The sequence below is a fragment of the Aedes albopictus genome, chromosome 3 (assembly GCF_035046485.1).
Source record: "Aedes albopictus strain Foshan chromosome 3, AalbF5, whole genome shotgun sequence".
Classification (NCBI taxonomy): domain Eukaryota; kingdom Metazoa; phylum Arthropoda; class Insecta; order Diptera; family Culicidae; genus Aedes; species Aedes albopictus.
This window is the reverse complement of record NC_085138.1, coordinates 1795087-1816159: the sequence shown is the minus strand read 5'-3', so window position 1 is coordinate 1816159 and position 21073 is coordinate 1795087. Positions and strand designations below refer to the sequence as shown.

Genomic DNA, 21073 nt, shown 5'->3' with positions numbered 1-21073 from the left:
ACCAGCAAGTTCTCATACTGCTGTATAACTTTGCCGAGGACACCATTTTCCTAATCAGTCGAGATCTAATGGTATCCATTGTACAACGTATGTGACTAGTTTCGATACCCAAAGACAATCCTGAATAAATCCGGGACCATGTGTGGATCAGGTACACGTGCCCTCCGGAACCTTAAACTAGGAGAGTGTTTCGTAAAGTTGTGAAAATTTTATCAAAATTCATTGAAAAACAAAAGAGTTACACGCATTTTGTGCCATTTCGAAGATGGAAACGTATGTCAATGGCTGGGATGAAGGTTAAAGAATTAAAAAGAGATGGAATTAAAATATTTTCTAACCCTAATTTTCATTTTATTCACGAACTAAAGAAGAGGACATCATGTAAGTGCAAAAATTAAAGAAAAACGGTGTTTCCACAGTTTGAATATTTTCAACTGGGACGAGTTACCTGTGCGGTTAACACGACAGATTGTGCCTGCCCCCACTATTCACACAATATACGACACTTGAATCTCCAGAGTCGTCGTTCTCGCCTATACTACACCGTCAGCCTGGTATAGGCGCTGCATCAAATCTCGTTTCGTTCACTCACTCATTCACTCACACCCATCGAAGCATACATTTTCCTCCATACATTTTTCACCTCTTCCGCTTCGCATAAGAAAGAACCTGGTTGAGTCGTGCCTCGTTCAATGCTCGACTCGACACCTCCCAAGCGAACTAGCACATACGGTTCCTATAATACAACAAAACGACCGACAACGACGACGACGACAACTCCGCAAGGCACCTCTACTGCTGCCGACCAGAAGCAGCCAGCCAACCAGCCGGCGACGACAATGGCGAAAGATGGTTTATTTAAAAATGGAACGGAACAAAATTAGACTCTCGGAAAACCCACTCAGCGGGTGATTTTTATCTTGAATTAATTTTTCCCCATTTGCCTCGAAGGTGACGGTCTCTGGACTTGGGTGTCGGTCGGTCGGACGATCGGTACTCCAACGTGTGCCAGTGCCGGGTCAAGACGTGTTTTCCCGTAATTATTTTGTCGTCGTTTTTTATTTTATCGGGACAATCGCGATTCAACCTACCGACAGATTCGGAGGGGAGCAATTCCGAGAGGAATTGATTAGTCCAATCGGAAGGATATTTATTTTTCCTGTGCTGTGCCGTGCTTCAATGGACAACCTACCGCGGCGATTGGATTGAATTTTGGAGGATCGTCAGCCAGCCGGTGCGGAGTTTGGAGTTTCGTTGCCGAAAGAGTTAACCGGGCATTCCGGGGGAAATGGATATCAAGGCGAATCTCGTTGAATGGATGGAACTTTTGAGTGGTAGGTATTGAAAGTTACAGTGGTGGTCGGATAACAGGGATTTAATCGAAACGACGCGCGGGATGATAAGATTTTCTGCAATATCATCTCTTGATACAGTAACAATTATTTATGTAACGAGTTGCAAAAAGCTGATTTTTTAGCACAAGTGGATAAATACGAAGAGTGCTGGAAAATCGAGTTTTGCAACGAGTTATATACAGTTTATGCAATGATTTTTTCATTATTTGTACAAATCATTTGTTCGAGATGAACTAGCTCAGGGCTAAAAATCTCGTTAATACATTTAATACAAAAAAAATAACAATAACTTAATACAAAAAAATAACTCATTTGAGTTGCATATATTTCAAAATGCAACTGAAATGAGTTGCATAATGAACATTATGCAACTATTTTTCATTGTACAACTCATTTTGGTTTCATAATGAACCAGTTTGGAAAAGTTGGCTATTATGATACGAGATGAATTCCTATTTTAAGAATTATTATACTGAATGGCATAACATATTAATCTAAGGGGCCGTTCATAAACCACGTAGACTTTTTCGAGGGAGGGAAGGGGGTCTGGCCAAAGTCTACCCTCCATACAAAAATTTTTTTTTTTTGCATGGACGAAAGTCTACGAGGGTGGAGGGTGGGTCTGAGACGGTTAAATTTTCGTCTACGTGGTTTATGAACAGCCCCTAATGCTGATGCAGAAAATTTATATGATCCAATTCAATTTCTTGCTCTTTCAATTGCACTTCATAAATAAAAATGTGATACAAAGAAAAAAAAAGTGCTAGAAACAACAAGTGGTTTAATTTTTAGCATAGGAAATTGAAATACACAACAGTCAACTAGCACGATGTGTGTGAAATGTTTGGGGTTTCAATGAAAAGACTGAAATTATCCACGAGGATCTTATCAACTTTCAAACAAAAATGCAAAACCTTTACTTTCTTTTTTTTTTTTTCTAAATTGTTCACTACGGAATCCAAAACTTTGGAGAAGGAAGAGTCGTCAAGTGTATGCTACACAATTTTGTTCCTTTCGAAAATATTTTGAGCAAAATATCCAAAATATCTGTGAAAGAATTGGATAAATTTCCGAGCAAAATAGCTATTTTATAATTTAGAGAAATTGGTTTGCAGAGGCGTAGTGCGCGGTTGGCCCCCGCCAAGGGCGTCATCTTCAGAGGGGCGCCGAAAAGGCCTAAGGCTAGAAGGAAACAGGATGATGCTGTTGTTTTCTTGAAAATTATCATTTACAATATCTATGATTGATCATGTGTTTTACGTCCTTCCGTATTCTCCAAAATTTTGATTTCTTTAGACGATTTTAAGAATGTGCTTTTTTGTTTTGAGAAGCTATTTTAGTTTTTTAATGAGCAAAACAAAATCAATAAGCTTTCAAAAGTCTAGTGGATGTTTCTTTCTAAAAATTTCTAATGCTCTTTAAGTTCATCCTATTTTTATTTCCAGCAAATGTTTTTTTGGGCTTAAACTTTTAAACTAGCAAATCTAGCAGAATATTTTCAAGCTTTTTTACCCAAAAATCTACCAGTGAGTATTTTTTTTAGTTTTCATTTCCCCAAAACAAATTTAATATTCTAGGAATACCCTCATAAATTCCACCAGGTATTTGTTTGGATTTTTTTTCTTCAGAAAATCTTTCAAAAAATATATCAGAAATTTATCTAGAAATTCTTTAAGAAACTCCATCAGGAATTCTTTAAAACATATTTCAAATCATAAAGTCTTCTGAAGATTTTTCTTGAAATATCTTGAAGAAATTTCTAAATTCCTTCAGAAATTCCTCCAGGGAGGCTTTCAGGAAGTTATCTAGAAGTTTATTCACAAATTAATCAAAGGATTCTTCCCGATATGTTTCCAAGGATTTTATTGAATAATCTTCCATGATTTCTTCAGAGTTTCAAAATTTTCTTTGGAATTCGTTTAGTGATTCCTGCAAAAATATCTTTAAGGATTTAGGATAAGAATTCTTTCTGAAAATTCTTCCAGTCTTCTATGAATTTTTTTTAGAAAATCGACCAAAGGTTCCTTCATTTATAGAATTTTGAAATTCTTGCTAAAATTTCTTCCGAATTTTCATCAAGTATTCCTCCGGAAATTGTTGTAGGAATTCCTCCAGAGATTCTAGCATAATTTATTCCTGTGATTCCAGTGGAAATTCTTCCAGAGATTTCAACAAAAACTGATGTATAAATTCCTTTATAAATTCCTCCTGGTATTCAACTATGTCTATGGTTTGTCCAATGATTACTGAACATTTTTTTTACAGATCTTTTGAGAAATGCTTTGAAAAAAACTTCAGAACACATCTTTGGTGAAGTTATTGGAAAATTTTGGTGGAGACTATTGAACTTATCATTCAAAATTTATAAAAAACATCATTTGGGGATTCCTGAAAGCCCTAAGAAATACTAAATGTTACTTTCGAAGAAACTTAAAAAAAAATGAATAACTACAAACTTAGCAAATTAACAATGTCGCGGGGTACCAACCTGGATGCTTGCCAAGGGCGCCATGATGCCACGCTACGGCTCTGTTGGTTTGACATAGAAAACTTACGACTTGTTTTCAGCCTTGGAATTATTGGGGCCTTTCAAAGAAAAACTATAGCGCATGGTCGGTGAAGAACTAGATTTGTAGTAATGAAATGAATTTTTGTATGGCGAGAAGGAGAATTCTCGGTTTCTGCAAGGAAATGGTACAAAAAGCGTGGGTATTACAATTATTTGTCTAATTTGATGCTGTTTGAGCAAAACTTTGGAAAAATGTACTGTTGAAAAGACAAAAAATGGAGAAAACAACAACACAGTTTTTCAAAGTTTTGCTCAGCATCAAATTAAACAAGAAATCATAATACCCACGATTTTTGCACGATCTCCACGCAGAAACGGAGAATGTACCTTTTAACCATACAAAAATTCCGCTTACTATTATAAATCGAGTACTACAACGATCGTATCCTATTGCTTGAACAGACAGATTGGTTTTAAAAGAATCTTGGTCCGAATTTCTTGAGATATTCTTGCTGAATCATGTATCATGTGTGCATGTATCAGTTATCGCACTACCTAAAGAAAACTACACAGTTAAAAAAGAAATGTAATTTTGAGTTTATTTACATGCACATATTTGGAGCATGAAAATAAATACAAATTTAAACAACGATTTAAAATTACACGACCTAAAAGACGAAAAGGTTGCGTTGAAATTTAAACGTCGTTGAATTTTATCCGAAATACTGCTGGTGGCTCGCCTGGTGTTTTGTTCCATTTCCCACTTTGTTCCCATGGATGCTGCTTTGCTCTCCGAGCTGGAGGTAGAAAAATGAAATAAAACGGCACCTCTCAGGAATGATTTTTCATGATTTATTCAATATATAACTTCCATAATTGTTAAATTATAATTATATAGCCATATTCTTGTCTATGGTAAGCATTTACGGCGTGCCGTCTCCGAGCTACTTCGGCTGCCGTGCGCGGTGCTGACTGGTGATGCAGGGAAATACACCCACTTTCTGAAAACAGTTTATTGTTGAGTTCACAATCACAGCATTCGATCATAATTCACAGTTATCTCTCACTTACCTGCAGATAAAAACCAGCTTTAGTATTGATGTTGTAGGCAAAAACAAAACTTTTCAGCAGCACAAAATCAGCAAATTTCTCCGCAAAAAGTCGCGTGCATCGCTTCCAAATTGAACGTGACGGCCATACTACTATCGGTGCTGGTGTGTAGTCAATAATCTACATGTCGATTGAAATTTAAACGTTTCTCAATTGAATACTCAACGTATATCGACTCACTTTTGTGAAAGGCATGAAATGTACAATTCACAGTAGTATCACGGGTTTATTAGTGTAATACTGAATGTATTTTCATGCTCCAAGTTTGTGCATTGATTTTAACTCAATATTAAACAAAATTGTTGTTTCAAGTTATGTAAATTTAAAATGGAAATGATTTACATGTCATTGAAATTTACTTTCTTTTTGCTGTGTACTTCTACAAAAATAAGAAGAAGATTGACGAATGTCGTCGATATATCAAGAGATTGAATAGCTCTCATATTTTACAGGAAAAATATAGAAACGGAGCCAAAACTAATGCCAAGTCTTACCTCCTAAGTCAGTTGTTTTGGACTCCCAGAATCTACATTCAAAATTTGAGCAAAATCGATTAAGCCTAAGGGGGCGCTCAAAATACTTGAAGATTGTATGGAAAAATTTGGCGCTGTAAGCGTTCAATAATCAAACGCATTGGTATTATTATAGGTGATTTTATGCCGAACAACTTTGATGAAGACCGCACAGTGATCCAACGTCTGTGAAAAAAGTTAAATTCAAAACTTAAAATTTCTGCATACATATGGCCAAGTTTGCCCATATAAACTTCAAGCGTTTTGAGCGCTCCCTTAGGCTTAATCGATTTTGATCAAATTTTGAACGTAGATTCTGGGAGTCCAAAACAACTGATTGAGGAGGTAAGACTTGGCATTTTTGGAAATTTTTGTTTTTCATATAAGAGTGGGCCACCCTAAATTGGATAGTCAATTAATTCAACATAGATTGTAATAAAAATCACGAATAAAAACAATAAGCAGCATACGGGATAAACACTAAGCAGGCTTTGAAGAAAACGAACTGAATCTCCGACGAAACTCTGTTGAAATTACGCTGCAGCTCATTGACACTCCCGAACATGATGTAGTTCGCCTGGTTTAAAGGCAGCCGCATCATATAGTTGTTGCCTGTTGTTGCGAAGAGCACGAGGTTGGACATTGATGTCTATTTGACCCAGAAGAGCGGCCCAAGCAACCAAAAGTTCGGATTCCACTTGAAGAACGAACTCAGAAGTTCAAGTTTGGTTCAATTCCGTTTTTGTTGAACTTAATTCTCCAAAAAGTTACTCATGTATTGTTTATGAACTTGGAAGTACATGTACGAGCTTTTGACTTCTCTTCAAAACGACATTAAAGTAGAAAAGAGGTCCAGAAAAAACTTACTTTGAACTTTTGAGCAGAGTTCAATTCAAATTTAACCGAACTTATGTTGAACTTTTGCGTGCCTCTAGAGCTCAAATAAAGTTCAGTTGGACATATTCCAACAACTTGAAAAGTTTCGTTTCGAACTTGTTTCGTTCTTGTAACACAACATGTCTTATAGAAATTATTTTGACTCCAATATGACCAGTTACGAAGTTTTGGTGTGAAGCAATAAAACCAATTTGCAGACTGCTATACGACTGAAAAAGCGCAGAAGGTGGAGCCTGCGCAACATCTTTGTGATGTCATATTCATGTTCTATATGAATCTGAATATACTTGATTATGTATCTTAGTATGTTTTCCATTATATCTTTTCAACAAATTCTAGAAAACAGTGCCAATCAAGATGTTTTATTACTGTAAATAATTAAGTTTCAAAATGTCAATGATAAAAATCGACAACTGCGAAAATCGACATGCATCAATAATTCTACCAACCCACTTTAACGCCTAATTGCCTTACTGTGGTCATAAATTTTAATGCCAATCATTTTTTACGGTGAAATCGACTATTGTACCCCGATAAAATTTATGCGCCTTATAAATCAGTATTTTTGAAGAATTTGCATCAAAATAAATATATAGTATTCATATTATTTTAACACAAAAACTCAAACATGTTTTATTTTTCTCAAGAATTTGTCAAGTTTATACGTACATATAACAAATTATTGAAACATAATAGAATATTTGATAAATATTTAATAATTTAGAAATAAAATTAAAAGGCACTCTGTGACATGACATGATACATGTTTTGGGATATGATTCAAAATTGGCTTGATATTGTTTTTGTGGATAATTTTGTTGTGGTTGTTGTTGGTTCTCATGATTTGGTATTTGAACGGTTTGATATCTGTAACGATTTTGAAAGACAACAAATATCAAGTATCAAATAATTGAGGGGTCCAGAATCAAAGGGGTGTAAGTGACCCTTATGAGGGCCCATATAGCCGAGGCGGTAAACGCACGGGTATTCAGCATGACCATGCTGAGGGTGACGGGTTCGATTCCCGGTTGGTCCAGGATCTTTTCGTAAAGGAAATTTCCTTGACTTCCTTGGGCATAGAGTATCTTCGTGCCTGCCCACGATATACACATGCAAAATAGTCATTGGCAGAGGAAGCTCTCAGTTAATAACTGAGAAGCAGGCTTTGTTCCAGTGAGGACGTTACGCCAAGAAAAAGAAGAAGAAGTGACCCTTTTGTCGATTTTGAGCTGAGCTCATCATAAAATTCTTCAGCTTTTAAGCTTTCAGGAACTTTTTTAAGATTGGTTCTACGATTATTAGAAAAATTACAATAAATCAGAGAAAATTGGGTTGATTTTGAAACTCCATACATTTTGTATGGGATGAAAAATTTATCAAAAACTTTAAACCTCATTTACTCGAAAGTAGGTTTTTGTCACTTACACCCCTTTGCTTCTAACCCCCTCAATTATCACAGTTTATACATTGAAGCGGATCAAAGAGCATTATGCTCGGTAAAATCGGCCCTTATAAATAATCATATATGTTGTGGTAACATATATTCCTGTCATTTTTTTATAGGTATTCATAGCTAAGATTCTGTTAGGAGTATATTTTTTTACGTAGGAAATAAAAATCGATTCTACATTTCTATGATCGGTAGTGTAGCATGTCCCTGTTAAAAAATGAATGAGGTTTATGTTACACATGTTTTCTATCATACTGCAGAAAACCAAAATTCGACTAATTATAAACATACGAAACATAATATGTTTTGTCCAAATATGATTGGAAACAAGTCTTAAACAAGAAACTGCAAATGTTACTGTAATATGACATATAGAACATACTGAGCATGTATGGTAACAAACAAAGTGTACTTAAATAGAACATACCCAACATAATCGAAAACAACATGAAATGTTTGTTTGAGAAAACAAAATATATTCTTTAATAAGACTTCTAAATAGAAGATCACTGTGTATATGTTTTAGGTATCATGAAAACGACTTATCCATGACATAATATGTTTCGAGAAACTTCATAACAACTACTGTAGGACAAAGTAAATACATATTTTGCTATTTCGAATTATGTTTTCGGTGTTACTTGGGAAAAATTTCAACTTGGTATAACTTAATTCATAGTTAGAAAATGCAACATTTTGTAACGTTGTCTGAAGGACTAATATAATGTTGCTAAACGTTAAAAAAAACATTCAATTCGGTTCACTGGTTACACTAGTTTACAAAATAAAACGAAAGTCGTGAACTTCTGTCAACGACCAAAATTTTTGAAGCATAATTTAGCGCTGATTTCGAAACCGTGCTTCAAAAAATTCATCAGCTTACCGAGTTCAAAAATGCTGTAAACTAGTGTTATTACAGGTTTTATTTTTGTGTTAAATGTGCTATTTTAACTTGTAAATATTCCCCTAGTATTATTGCACATTTATAGGGCTCTGGCAGAATAGAGGCCCGCAATCCTATTTCGATTGCCAACATTTAGTCCATTTCAGTCCATTTCAGTACTAGAGATGTAAACCTTTCCCTGGCACAGACTCCAAGTTCTAGAACTCTAGTGATGAAACCCGAATCGGGTTGCCCCCTTAAGATTAGAAATTCCTAGACCAAACTCAAGCCATGAAAGCGACTAATGTTGCGAACAAAAGGCAACCTGCCAGATAAAATACGATTATAGGATTAGACTGATGGACCATCAACGTTGATGAAACCTCGTCATCCTGTCATCGGAAATTGTTATCCAATAGGGTAACTGGGCAAAATCTGTGTTTTGTGTTGTATATGTCCACACTGCCGTTCTACGCCCAATTGTCCCATGTTATATGGGAATCCCATATAACATGGGACAATTATGCGTATAACGGCAGCACATATGTGATGTCCTAATTTATTATGCATTTGTAGTGTTCCACTACAATATGTTATATTTTAATATGCATTTGTAGTGCTTCATTATTTTTTCGTAATAATGGCGCCCAACGTGCGGCACGGGTATTGTACAGGGGATAGACAAAATGATCGGGACAGGCAAAATTTTCCCTTCTCAAAAAAATTTCAAACAGCTGTAACTTTTCGAAAAGTGCATCAAATATTCTCAAATTTTTACTGTAAGTTCATCAACTATTTGTGTATCAGTGGACAAAATTTGGAAAAGATCGAACTATTCTTCACGAAGTTATAAAGATTCTAAAAAAAGGTAGAATTATCCGATAGCCAACTTTGAGCTGTTATATCTCCGGATTCAATGAACCGAATGCAATGAAATTTTGACCATTTATGACTTACATAATGAGCTTTGAAAAACTTTTGACATAATTTAAATTTTTTAACACGGAAGAAAATTATAACAATTAGATTATTTTTCTAATAAAACACCAAATTTTCTTAAATTTCAACATCGTTTCAAAATTCAAGATGTTAATTACAGTTCATTAAAATTCCCTCCAATTGTCTTTAATACAGATATGTTTTGAAAGAAAATAACAACATAGGCGGTAATTCATTGAAAAAGTAATGTGATGCATATTAAAAATAGACCAATTTACTAAAAAATCATAAAATTAATGAAATCGTTATAACTTTTCCTTTTGTTAATAATTATAAGTTTAGTTAAACGTTTTTCATAGCTCATTATATAAGTCATAAATGGACAAAATTTCATTGCATTCGGTTCATTGAATCCGGAGATATAACAGCTCAAAGTTGGCCATCGGATAATTCTACCTTTTTCTGAAATGCTTGTAACTTCGTGCAGAATAGTTCGATCTTTTCCAAATTTTGTCCACTGATACACAATTAGTTGATCAACTCACAGTGAAAATTTGAGAATATTTGATGCACTTTTCGAAAAGTTACAGCTAATTGGACATTTTTTGAAAAGTGAAAATTTTGCCTGTCCCGATCATTTTGTCTATCCCCTGTAGGTCTTCGGCAAAGTTGTTCGGAGGTCATGAACATCATAATAACAAGCAGTTTGGTTCGCAATTCTACGGAGTAAATTCCGTTACTTGAAGTGATGGACTAATCAGAGTGTGCACACACTCAGTAAACTATAGCATAAAACGAGCTCACCAGTTCATGTGCCACCAGCGCTGGGTTTCTCGTCGTCGAACGAAGCACAAACCGCATCACCCGGATTTCTTTCCTCGACCAGCGAGCCCGAACTATCACTTTTCTCTGGTGATGCTTCGCCATAGCATCACCAGGCACAATCCGAAAGTAACTGTGCCACATGCTGGTGAAATTCGGAACTTAACGAAGGATCACCAAAAAGCGCTCAAAGAACTGAACAACTTTTCCTCAGATCGCACTATCCTGGATTCCATTTCACGATATATCTTTAAGTCGTACAACAGACAAACAGACTTAACACTTTTCAATTGGGCGGCTTCCCGACCAGAAGCACCTAACAAGATAATAACAAAATTATAACAACCGTTGTTAGAAATAACATGAATTGATATAATTTTGTTGTAAGGATTCTTATATATGAATGACCATAACAAAATTGTAACAAAATTTGTTATTATTTTAGAAACATTATTATAATATTTGCTATGATTTTTGTAACAAAATAATTTCAAAATTTGTTGGATTTTTTATATTGACGCGAAAAAGTTTGATCATTTGCATAATATTGACCACTCGAGCCAGAAGATAAAAACAAAACGTGTAAGCATTCATTTATAACGTAACACTGAAATCGTCGTTTTAACACCCCCCTCCTCTTCTGTTACGCTTTTTAGTATGAAATACCTAAAATTTTTGTATTGACCGTATCGCTCGATTGTTCCCTCTTCCATGAGCGTTACGTAATTTGTGGACGGCATCATATTTGGTATGAAAAATGCAACAGAACTTATTATCATTTAGTTTTAATCTACCAAATTCACTAACAAGTAGTGTTTTGAAGCAATAGTTATGCGATATGATTAAAGCTAGAAGCTGTAGTAAAGAAAAACTGTTGGGATATCAATATGGCTGGTTGGAAGTAAACATTATTATCACAACAAACTGTAAGCTGGATATATGACTGCAAATCAAATGCTTCACAGGTGTCTGTTTCCTAGTTTTTTTGGGATTCTTTTATTGCACTCTAATCCAAATCTGAAATGATTGCTGGATGATGTGCCAATCGAATAAGAATCCACACCAACAAAACAACTGCTTTTATACAGTTAATTTTGTAATGTTGCAGCGCTTTGTAGCGTTCTCTGATAGAAATTGGAGGGCCGGCGGAAAAAAGGCTAACAGGAATGGAAAATCTTCTCTAATGAACTATGCGTATCTTCGGAACTGTGGAAAAGCCGCGTAGAGAAAGTCGTGTAGAAGTGAATCCAGTACATAGCAAATCTGCGCGAAATCGGTAAACGAGAAAACTTTAATATCTCGGTTTCGGGCGAAACTAAGCTAAAGTATTCAGCATAACAGTTTAAGTATTTTGACGTGAGAAAAGATTGTTTGGTTTCGAGAGTAACTTTTGAGAAGAACGTATATGTTTTTGACATAAATGTTCTTGAAAAACTGTAACTCGGAAACCATTCGTATTTTTTACTCATAAAAATCATATTTTACAACAAAAACTCAAATTCCCAAAATAATTTTTTTGCAGTGTATAGTTTTGAAGGAAACTCGGGTGTTTTGGTGATAAAAAAAAACATGAAGCACACATTAGGCCGGAACAAATCCCATTTTCTTCTTTTGTCACTTTGGTCATAGACTCGTCAAGGGGGGGGGGGGGATGATATATAATAAATGTCGGATTTGTTAAGAAATTTTCTCGACGACTCTGATTTCACCTTAAAATTTTTAAATTTCTTGAATTATTTATTTATATCCCCCCTCAAAATGACGAATTCCAACAAACAATTCCCGAGAGGGAGTGACATTAGAGAAAATTGAAATTTGTGTCAGCCTTATTAAAAAAAAATAATTGCATCTTTGAGGAGTTTTGAGAAATCGCTTTCAGATGAAAAAAAAATATGTTGCTATGCCAGAATATTATTTTATCAAAAATATCGAATCGCAATGCCGTCAATAATAGTCTTCCTAAAAGTAATCGTTTCAGATATATTCGGATGTTTATTTCATGATTCTCTCAATATGTAAGCAATGGACCCTATTCATAAGTTATTTGTGATGCTCCATCAACAACACAATGTTGATTCCAACACAACTTGAACTTCATTTAGTAGAAACAAATGAAGTTTCTAACGTTGTTATAAGATCAAAGAAATATAGCTTTGGAATAGGTAAATTTTCAGTTTGAAAATCAACGATACGTTTCATTGCTTTAGCCCTCCAGCATACGATATAATTGTGATCGATTAAAACAAAATCTCTAATGACAAATCAAGTCTATTATGTGTCAACGAGCTCAATGTGACGTCATACTGCCGCGCTCGTGTCCGTCTGACAAACAAGGATTTGAATGACGAAACTGGCAATACGTAGAAGCAGTAAAACTTCTATCACCGTTCTCTTCAAGAGCGGTGATGGCCTCATTGGCAGAGGCGCCGGATTTCTACCGATGGTAGGTGTCTTGGTTCAAATCCCGTTCGGATCCAAGAATTTTATAACGTCTGGTAACTATTTTTTATGTTACTTACTTTTTCTAAAAATAGAATAACACACTCCAAGATATTTACCCAAAAAATGAGTATAAAACATAAATTTTTACCCAAATAGGTCAAAGGAATTATAACACAATTTGTTATAATTTTGTAAAATTCTATCATATTTCATGGAACAAGTTTTGTAATATTTTTGTTATGATCATAACATAAGTTATCACATTTTTGTTCTTTTCAGTGGGAACTTTGTTAGATTTTTTGTTATTTTAACTACTAACGGTACATGTTTAATAACAACCCTTGCCATAAAAAATTATTGTAACAAAATAACACAGCTTGTTATAATTTTGTAATGTCCATCTAGTCGGGTTGGCACATGCATTTAACGATTAATTGAAATTTTATTTGATTTACGCGATCCTTTCACCAAAAAGTGTTCGATCGCTTCAACGTTTACTAGTGTATACGTTGCTGAATGATGCAAACGCTAATTGCAGGCGGTTTGTGTAGTAGTATGCGCATTAGGTAAACTTCAAATCGCAATCCATCATGGTTGTCCTAAGAGTTACTTCTGTCTGTCTGTGGTCGTACCACAACTACACGCAAATAAAACCGTTCCAGAAAACGTCAAACTCCAGTCACGAACTCGTGAACAAGCTGGAACAACGCTTACAAATATACACCATGAATCAAAATCACGATACCAAGAACTATCAGGAACTGTGTTCGGCAAAGTATGCGTAACGCCTGCGGAATGAAGCACTCTCGCTAAGCAAAAATCAAGCTAACGTGATTTTTGTTTCTGTAAGCATCGGTCTGTTCGTGAAAATGAGAACTGTGTTGACAGAAGCGAGAACTTTGTTCATGGTTATGTTCCGGTAATCGTGATTTTGATCATGGACGTAGGAACTTACATCACGGTCTGGTTTTCGTTGAAGATGTAGTTTGCGGCGTTTTTGTGGATCCTGCTGTATCATTTTTACACCATACTTACATTTGCACATACCACAATCAAATACGTAACGATTGTGAGGACGGTGATCACTAAATCTCATGTATTTAATAATAAACTACCGCCATACGATGATGAGAACGAACCAATAACGATTATCCCGGTCTGTACTTGCTGCTGCAGTTTGAAGAGCGCCGGCCCACCAGAACACAGCTAAGCAGCTCCAAAACATTCACAAAAACTATATTATTTTGACAACAATTGCTATTGCTCACTTGGTTGCTGAATGAAGGGGTTTTTATTTATTATATTGTTACGTATTTGAATATCCATAATTTGGCAAAACAAACGGATTTTGTGTAAGTGAAACGACTATGTGGAAGGTGACTACCGGCTGGACGTTTGTTTTTGCTTGTGCGTTACTAACAATGACAGCGAGCACGATTGGAGTTCACGCAAACAGGAACGAAATCACGAATGTTGTTTTTGGATACCTCAATATCGTGAATAAAGTTCTTTTTTTTGAGAAGCGTTACGGAACGGGAAGTTCTGTAGAGCCAACATGATTTGTGTTCTAATATTTAAGATAGTTGATCACGGAAACTGGATGTTCTAGTCACGTTAACTAGAAATCAATCACAAATTTGAACAGGCCATTGGTTTCGCTTTTCATGATTATTTGTTCCCGAATATCGGAACGGTTTTATTTGCGTGTAACCATGTACACTAGCGCCTCGTGGTGGTGCAATTCGGAACTATGAAAGCCATCACCTGAAATTTGGTTTGAATAATTTTGCCCAAGCCCAAGCCAGGATAAAACAAAGAGGAGGAACGTCAAAATTGGAACAGTCGATTTGCTGTCATCCCCATAGTTTCAATCGAGCAAGAGACCTGTCGAAACGACAAGGATTCGCCACTTCAGTATTCTCGACACACTTTACATCTTGGTATGTTGTTGAAGTTTTGAGAAAACTCGTTACAAAGACATGATACACTTATTCAATCTGGGAGCAAAACGGAACCGGTAGCAGATAAAAATATGAAACTAATGTATTCGCCTGGTTTTCAGCGGAAGCTGTATAAAATTCCAATTGATTTGTACTTCACGTTTCTGTACTGTAGGATTACGATTATTCAAAAAGATTCAAATTTTGTTTATTATTTCCAAAGTTATGGCAGTGCAAAAAAAAAGTTCCACGTTTGTTTTTGCCTGTCGGACTTTTTGTAACTATTGATGTCGTTATGAATTAGGGTATTGGTTCCCTTATTAAGCACGTGGCTCCCATTTTCATCCTACTAAAAACGAAGAATTAAAGCGCTGTTTGTTTTGTTTCTTATTTTTGTATTTTTTGTTAGAAGTGAGCACCCATGAAACCAAAAAGAACGGAATCAATCGGTACGGTAATCGCTTGTATTCAAATAGGATGAACATGGGAGCGTGAGATTGATTATGGAACTCGAACCCTATATTTAACGAACATAATATTTTTATTCTGTATCATTAAGAATGGGATTCACTTCTACACTGATCATTTTGAGTTAGATACATTATGCATCGCTTGAATTTAGTAGTTCATTAAAGTATAAATATTAAGTATGTGGAAAGCTACAAAGGGTTTTGAAAGATAGGTTTTATTGATACTTAATAAAAAGCGTGATTTTGAAAGCTATAACGTTATAAAAAAAAATATCGCACAAACAAGTTGCCCGTTTTATAAATTGGAAAGTCGTTAGCCAAATATATTAGATCGTTATTCTCTGGATTTCTCGAAACACCATCAGGATAAATACTTCAAGAGTATGTGCTTCATTAGAAAATTCACCATCTCGTCCCGCACTGTACCCGCAATAGTCATCTTATTCACTTTTTGGTACCCATTCCGATTCGATACACACGCGACTAGAATGTGCAATGTTGAACTTGTCCCAAACATTCATTTATTTTTTTTTCTTTTTTCTATCCTCTCATGTGCTATGCTTCTAGAAATGCTGCAATTCCTGGATGCAACCACATCGGCAGAAATGTGCAACTCTCCGGGGAAGGCCATTGCAATGAACGGACGACTACGAGAAGAACGACACCCTCAATGTGGTGCTGCTGCTGCTGGTGTCTCTGCTTCCGCTTCTGCTTCTGCTGACGTGGTGAAATGTGAGGAAAAATGTGACTGGTGTCCCCTGGACCCAAAAGAGAGTGCCGAGTACATGAATATTGTCAATAAAATAGATGAATCTCATCGCCTTACGTTGATACACAAATGCAATGTGGTGCTTGGAAAGCTGCACGAATGGCTGTTGGCATCCATGCTGGAACCGTTGTCGTCATCGTCGTCGTCGCCGTTGAAGAAGGAATTAGATGGAGCGGAAGACGACGAGGATGAGGAAAACTCATATCTGGAGATGGGTGGTGTGGGACATAAAAATGATATTAATTTAACTGAACCGACAGATAAGATTGACTCTTGTGAAATTTTCGAAAAGGATGATGCTGCTGGTGGAGGTGGTTTCCTGGAAGTAGACCCAGCTGGCAAGAACGAGGAAGAACTCAACTTGGAAGAAAATTGTTATGATTTTACAACCGATAGGAGCCTGTACGATGATTGCTCTTCCGACATGAAATTGAATAATGTAGCGTGTGTAATCCCAGTGGATGAAGATGATAGCAAGTGTCCCTTTAGTGGTTTACCAGCAGTCCATCTTCGCATCAAGCAATCGCCCAAGTTCGGAACCCTTTTCAGACATGAGAAACGACTGTTTTTTGATCAAACGAAGAAATTTTATGTCGGACTGCTGGATAGATGGCTTCTTCTATACAACAATTGCAACGAGCTCAAACCAGCTCAGTGCGTTTATGTGAAAGACTTGAAACTAGATCTGAATCTTAACGACCAGTTTAATGAAAAGCACCAATTCCACATAATTACGCAGAACGATTCAAAGATTTGCTTCTTGTCGCCCAGCTTCAAGGACCTAAACGAGTGGATTGTGGCACTTGAACAAAGCCTGCTCACGAAAACCGACAACACGGCCACAAACAGTTCCAGGAAGTTGCCACTTCCTCCAACACCGGACGATGAACCCGATAATAATTGTTTGGCGGGCAATGACCACGTGGATCATACCGACAGCATCTACGAAGAGCCCCAACTTTTGCACAAACAACATGGACTCGCTGAACAGAGTCAACAACACGGCTACGACACTCCGAAGCCATCCATTGTCGATGTTTGCAGCCACAACCACCAAAGTCAACAGCACTCGAAAACAAGTCCAACTAAAATAATTAATGACGTTCTGATTTCTCCCACGACAACTCCCAGAGCAAACAAGTGTGAACCAATTAGCCATACGGTAGTGCCAACTGTTGCGACGAACATTTCCTCGCCTGCTTCTCCGGTAACCCCAACGACGCCTACTTCGACGACGCCTGTTAAAAGTTGGCTCTTTAATCGTTTCCATAAATCAGCCTCCTCTGATGGCAACGGAACGTCGTCGTCGGCGCCGGAGCATTCGAAGCACACTCGCAAGGCGCACTCTTCCAAGAAGCTCTCCTTTCAGCAGGAACACATACCGGATGTGATTGCAAAACCGCCACCCTGCAATTCGGTCAAATCTACTGGTAATAGCAATAGCAGCAACAATTGTAATAGTACCAGCCCGGCGTCCGCTGCTCTTACGGTGCCTTCGGCGGCCGGAAAAGGGACGAAAATAAATATGATAATTAGTCAACTGGAGGCCAATGGTCAATTGAGCCTGCTGTCGAAAAGTTTAAACGACCCGACCAAGCGGAACACGTTGTGCGTAGAAGACTAGCGCCTTTGAGTAGTAGCATATAAGATATACATATGTGCGATTGTACAGAGAGTTTTGTATGAGTGTGATTTTCCGGCTAATAAATCCGACGATGGTGCTTTTACTGAGAAATGAGGGCCCGAATTTTTGCGATTCCCTTTAAGTTTCAACTGATGAGATTCCTTCTTTTCGATCTGGTGGGAATGGGATGAGATGTTGTAATTTGTTTCGAACATTTGGGTTCGGGGACTAAAGGGGCATTAATGGCATTAGTTTCTCATTAGAAAGTTGGAAAGAAATGCGTCCGACGTTATTGGTTTTGTGGGATGAAAGTTTAAGAATTATCGCCTGCTTAGGACTCATTAAGTTTGACACCCAGACCGGTCATTTGAGGATTATTTAAAAGTAATTGAGTTTTAAAGTGTTCTATCTGTAATCCGCTTGTAAGCAAAAGGAACTGAAAGCGAAAAGCGACTTTACTTGTGAGCATTGATTTAGCGATGTATAGTCATTGACTATTAGTCAAGCCTGTGCACAAGGAAAAGGTTTTGGGGGTTAAACTCTCCTATTGCCGATGTTCCACACACTAGGCGCCCCTCCGCCCTAAAATTAGGTAAAGCCCCTTCCTTGTCACCTTTTCTTTGCACGGGCCTGGTTGTAGTAAGAAATTGTTTCAGATTCAAATTTATTTGTTAATATTGCCTCTCCAATCATGGATTGCTTTCCAAAGAAAATGAAAGATTCTTTATATTTCCGAAACTTGGAAAATGTGTGATGAGCTTCATCTCTTGCCAAATTGAGACAGCTCAGGAATTTTTGAATTCAAAATATGGCTCAAATCTGTTTGATGTCTGTGGGACTATTATTTCATTTTCATTTTCATTTTGCAGCATTTGGTGGGGCAATGAGAGCGCAAGTCAGTCCAAAGCCGATGATAAGGAGGGGTAATGGCTGAATAGTCTTTGCTGACCACATAAACGCCATGGGATAGGAAAAGGGTATTTTAGTATGGGATTAGGGTGTTGGTACAGACTTGACAATATCAATGCTATTCAGATGCAAAATAATTTTAAGGCTCAATAGTGAATCGCATACCTTCCAAAACCAAAAAAAAAAACAATAATCCTCAAAATGCCAAGCAAGGCATAGAAAGAAAAAACGCCCGATTGTTTATTTTGTTAATTATAACAAACGGAAACTTCCAACTTCACCGACTCACCAGTCACCCGGAAAAAATGCTCCTTCAGTTCTGGAAAATATATTATCCCCAATTAAGCCCTTAATCGAGTTGTCCGCGTGGTCTTGTAGTACCCCTGCTAGGTAAGAACCAGTCATTGCCATACATATTAAATGCTAGACATGACCCCATGGATAGCATTTGCATATGTAAAAGCTTTGTTGATGTGACTTTCCTATTAGGCAATTCTCTCATCTCATGTTTGTCTTCAAAACCTTGTCAGACTTAGAAAATTTAAGTTAATAAACAATATATTACAAGGTTCGAATTGCCATAGAATGAGATCATTCATTCGTACTACAACACCATAGGAGATAATATCACTCAGTTTGTAATATTCTCACCAACTTGGAATTATATTTTCCCGGCACATAAATGACTTCGACAAATGTTCGATATACTATGCAGCATCATGATCAGTATAACTATATCAGATGACGATGACTTGAAGGCTTGAAGATCTGATTTTTACAGAATTGTTAGCCATTGATTATACATTCAGCTATTCCAGTCATTACTGCAAAGCACATCGACCACATGCCTGAAATCAAAGCTTCCTAGCCCAGGGTGTTTGATGTCTTTGGGACTATTATGAAGCAATATTCGCCCCTTCATTTGGTTGAAATTGGTTTTCAAACAGACCCTTTATTGCTTGGTAGGATGCGAAAAAACATCGAATAAACCAAAAAAATATATGACGTATCAGAACATTTGCTCTGTATGCATTGTTTTTACAGTTCATAAATTTTAAAGGGTTGATCAATTCATTCAAGATGTATCAACGTAGCATATACAATTGAATATTTTCACCTAAATAAGGATTGAGGTTCCCTATTTTAAGGCTGTCTATATTACAATATCACGCTGCTCATAATATCAAAGATAGCACAGAGCCATCTAAAAACTGTAACTAATGCCCCCCCCTATCCGGCATCAATGAGACCCCCTTCTACAACTGCCTCAGGGTCGGCATACGCGCTTGACTCACCGCGACCAAGAAAACACCTGAACTCCGGATTGCAACACACTTTTCCCACTTTATTCAAACTTTCGTGCACACAGGTACCTTTATTTCTCCCACTTCCTTGCAGCCTATCTCCTACCTTTCTCTATCACTTTCTTCTTCCTTTTACGGTCGGCGGGGCCCTTCTTCGTTCCGCAGCCACTCCTTTCCACCTTCCTTCGTCGACGCTGGCTCGCTCCTCTCGATCAGCGACGCTACGATGGCTTCTCTTCCTCTTTCTCGCTTGTTTCCTTCCGTTGGCTTCAACTGCCGAGCGTTCGCGGTCTTAACTTGACGATGCCGCGAAGCTCCAGGCAAAATGGGGGCGCTCACTCACCGTCGAGTAACGGAACTACGACGGGCGGATTTCTGGCCTACTTTTGCAGTCTCGGGTGTAACGGACGAGATCTAGGCTTGGCTGGGAGTCGGTAGGGCCACGCATGGGCTTTCGGGCCTGCTACACGTACTCCAAGGACTACACCAAGAAAACCAAGGGGTCCTGCGGGCGATTTGGGAGCGAGATGATGGTGCATTAGTTATGGGGACGGTTGGGATTCTGGTCGGGGGTGTGTTGCCTGGATATTCTACGTTGGTCAGCTTTCTCCACTGTTTCTAACTCTCCACTGTATCTCACTATGAACTTTTCTTTAGTAGCTTGGAATTTTCACTCAACAATTTTTCATACGTCTGCTCAATTTGGCTTGCAGTTTGGTAGTGATCTGGAGCAATGGCGTCTGACCTTTCCAGACTCCCCGACCAAGATTTTCCCGCTTTGACTAAATTCGCCCCATCATGGCCGCCTTATCCTTAAGCCTGCGATGTCTGATGGTGAGTAGCGGAACTGTGTGGTGTGGTTGCTAGCTGTCCGGTGGGCGGTGGGTGGTAGTTGGGTGATGCTCAGCGGACATTCAAACATCTTCTTGTTATATTTTTCAACATTTAAAACGAACGAAACACTACACCGCGAAAATCTCACGAATCTCGGACAGACAGACAGAAGAGTATATCAACAGCATAATATGATATGTTATCTTGGCATAATAACTGTATAATGGAATCAGTATTTTTTATGTTATTAACATATCTTATTACAGTAAAACCTCCATGAGTCGATATTGAAGGGACCATCGAC

General features: G+C 37.3%; 1 protein-coding gene across 1 annotated transcript; it reads left to right on the top strand.

Moving 5' to 3' along the window:
- Positions 1–875: 875 nt before the first annotated feature.
- Positions 876–17932, top strand: LOC109411217 (uncharacterized). The gene is made up of 2 exons (XM_019684715.3): positions 876–1334; positions 15897–17932. The coding sequence occupies exons 1-2, from the start codon at positions 1289–1291 to the stop codon at positions 17720–17722; spliced, it is 1872 nt and encodes a 623-aa protein (XP_019540260.3). The 5' UTR covers positions 876–1288; the 3' UTR covers positions 17723–17932.
- The last annotated feature ends 3141 nt before the right edge of the window (positions 17933–21073 follow it).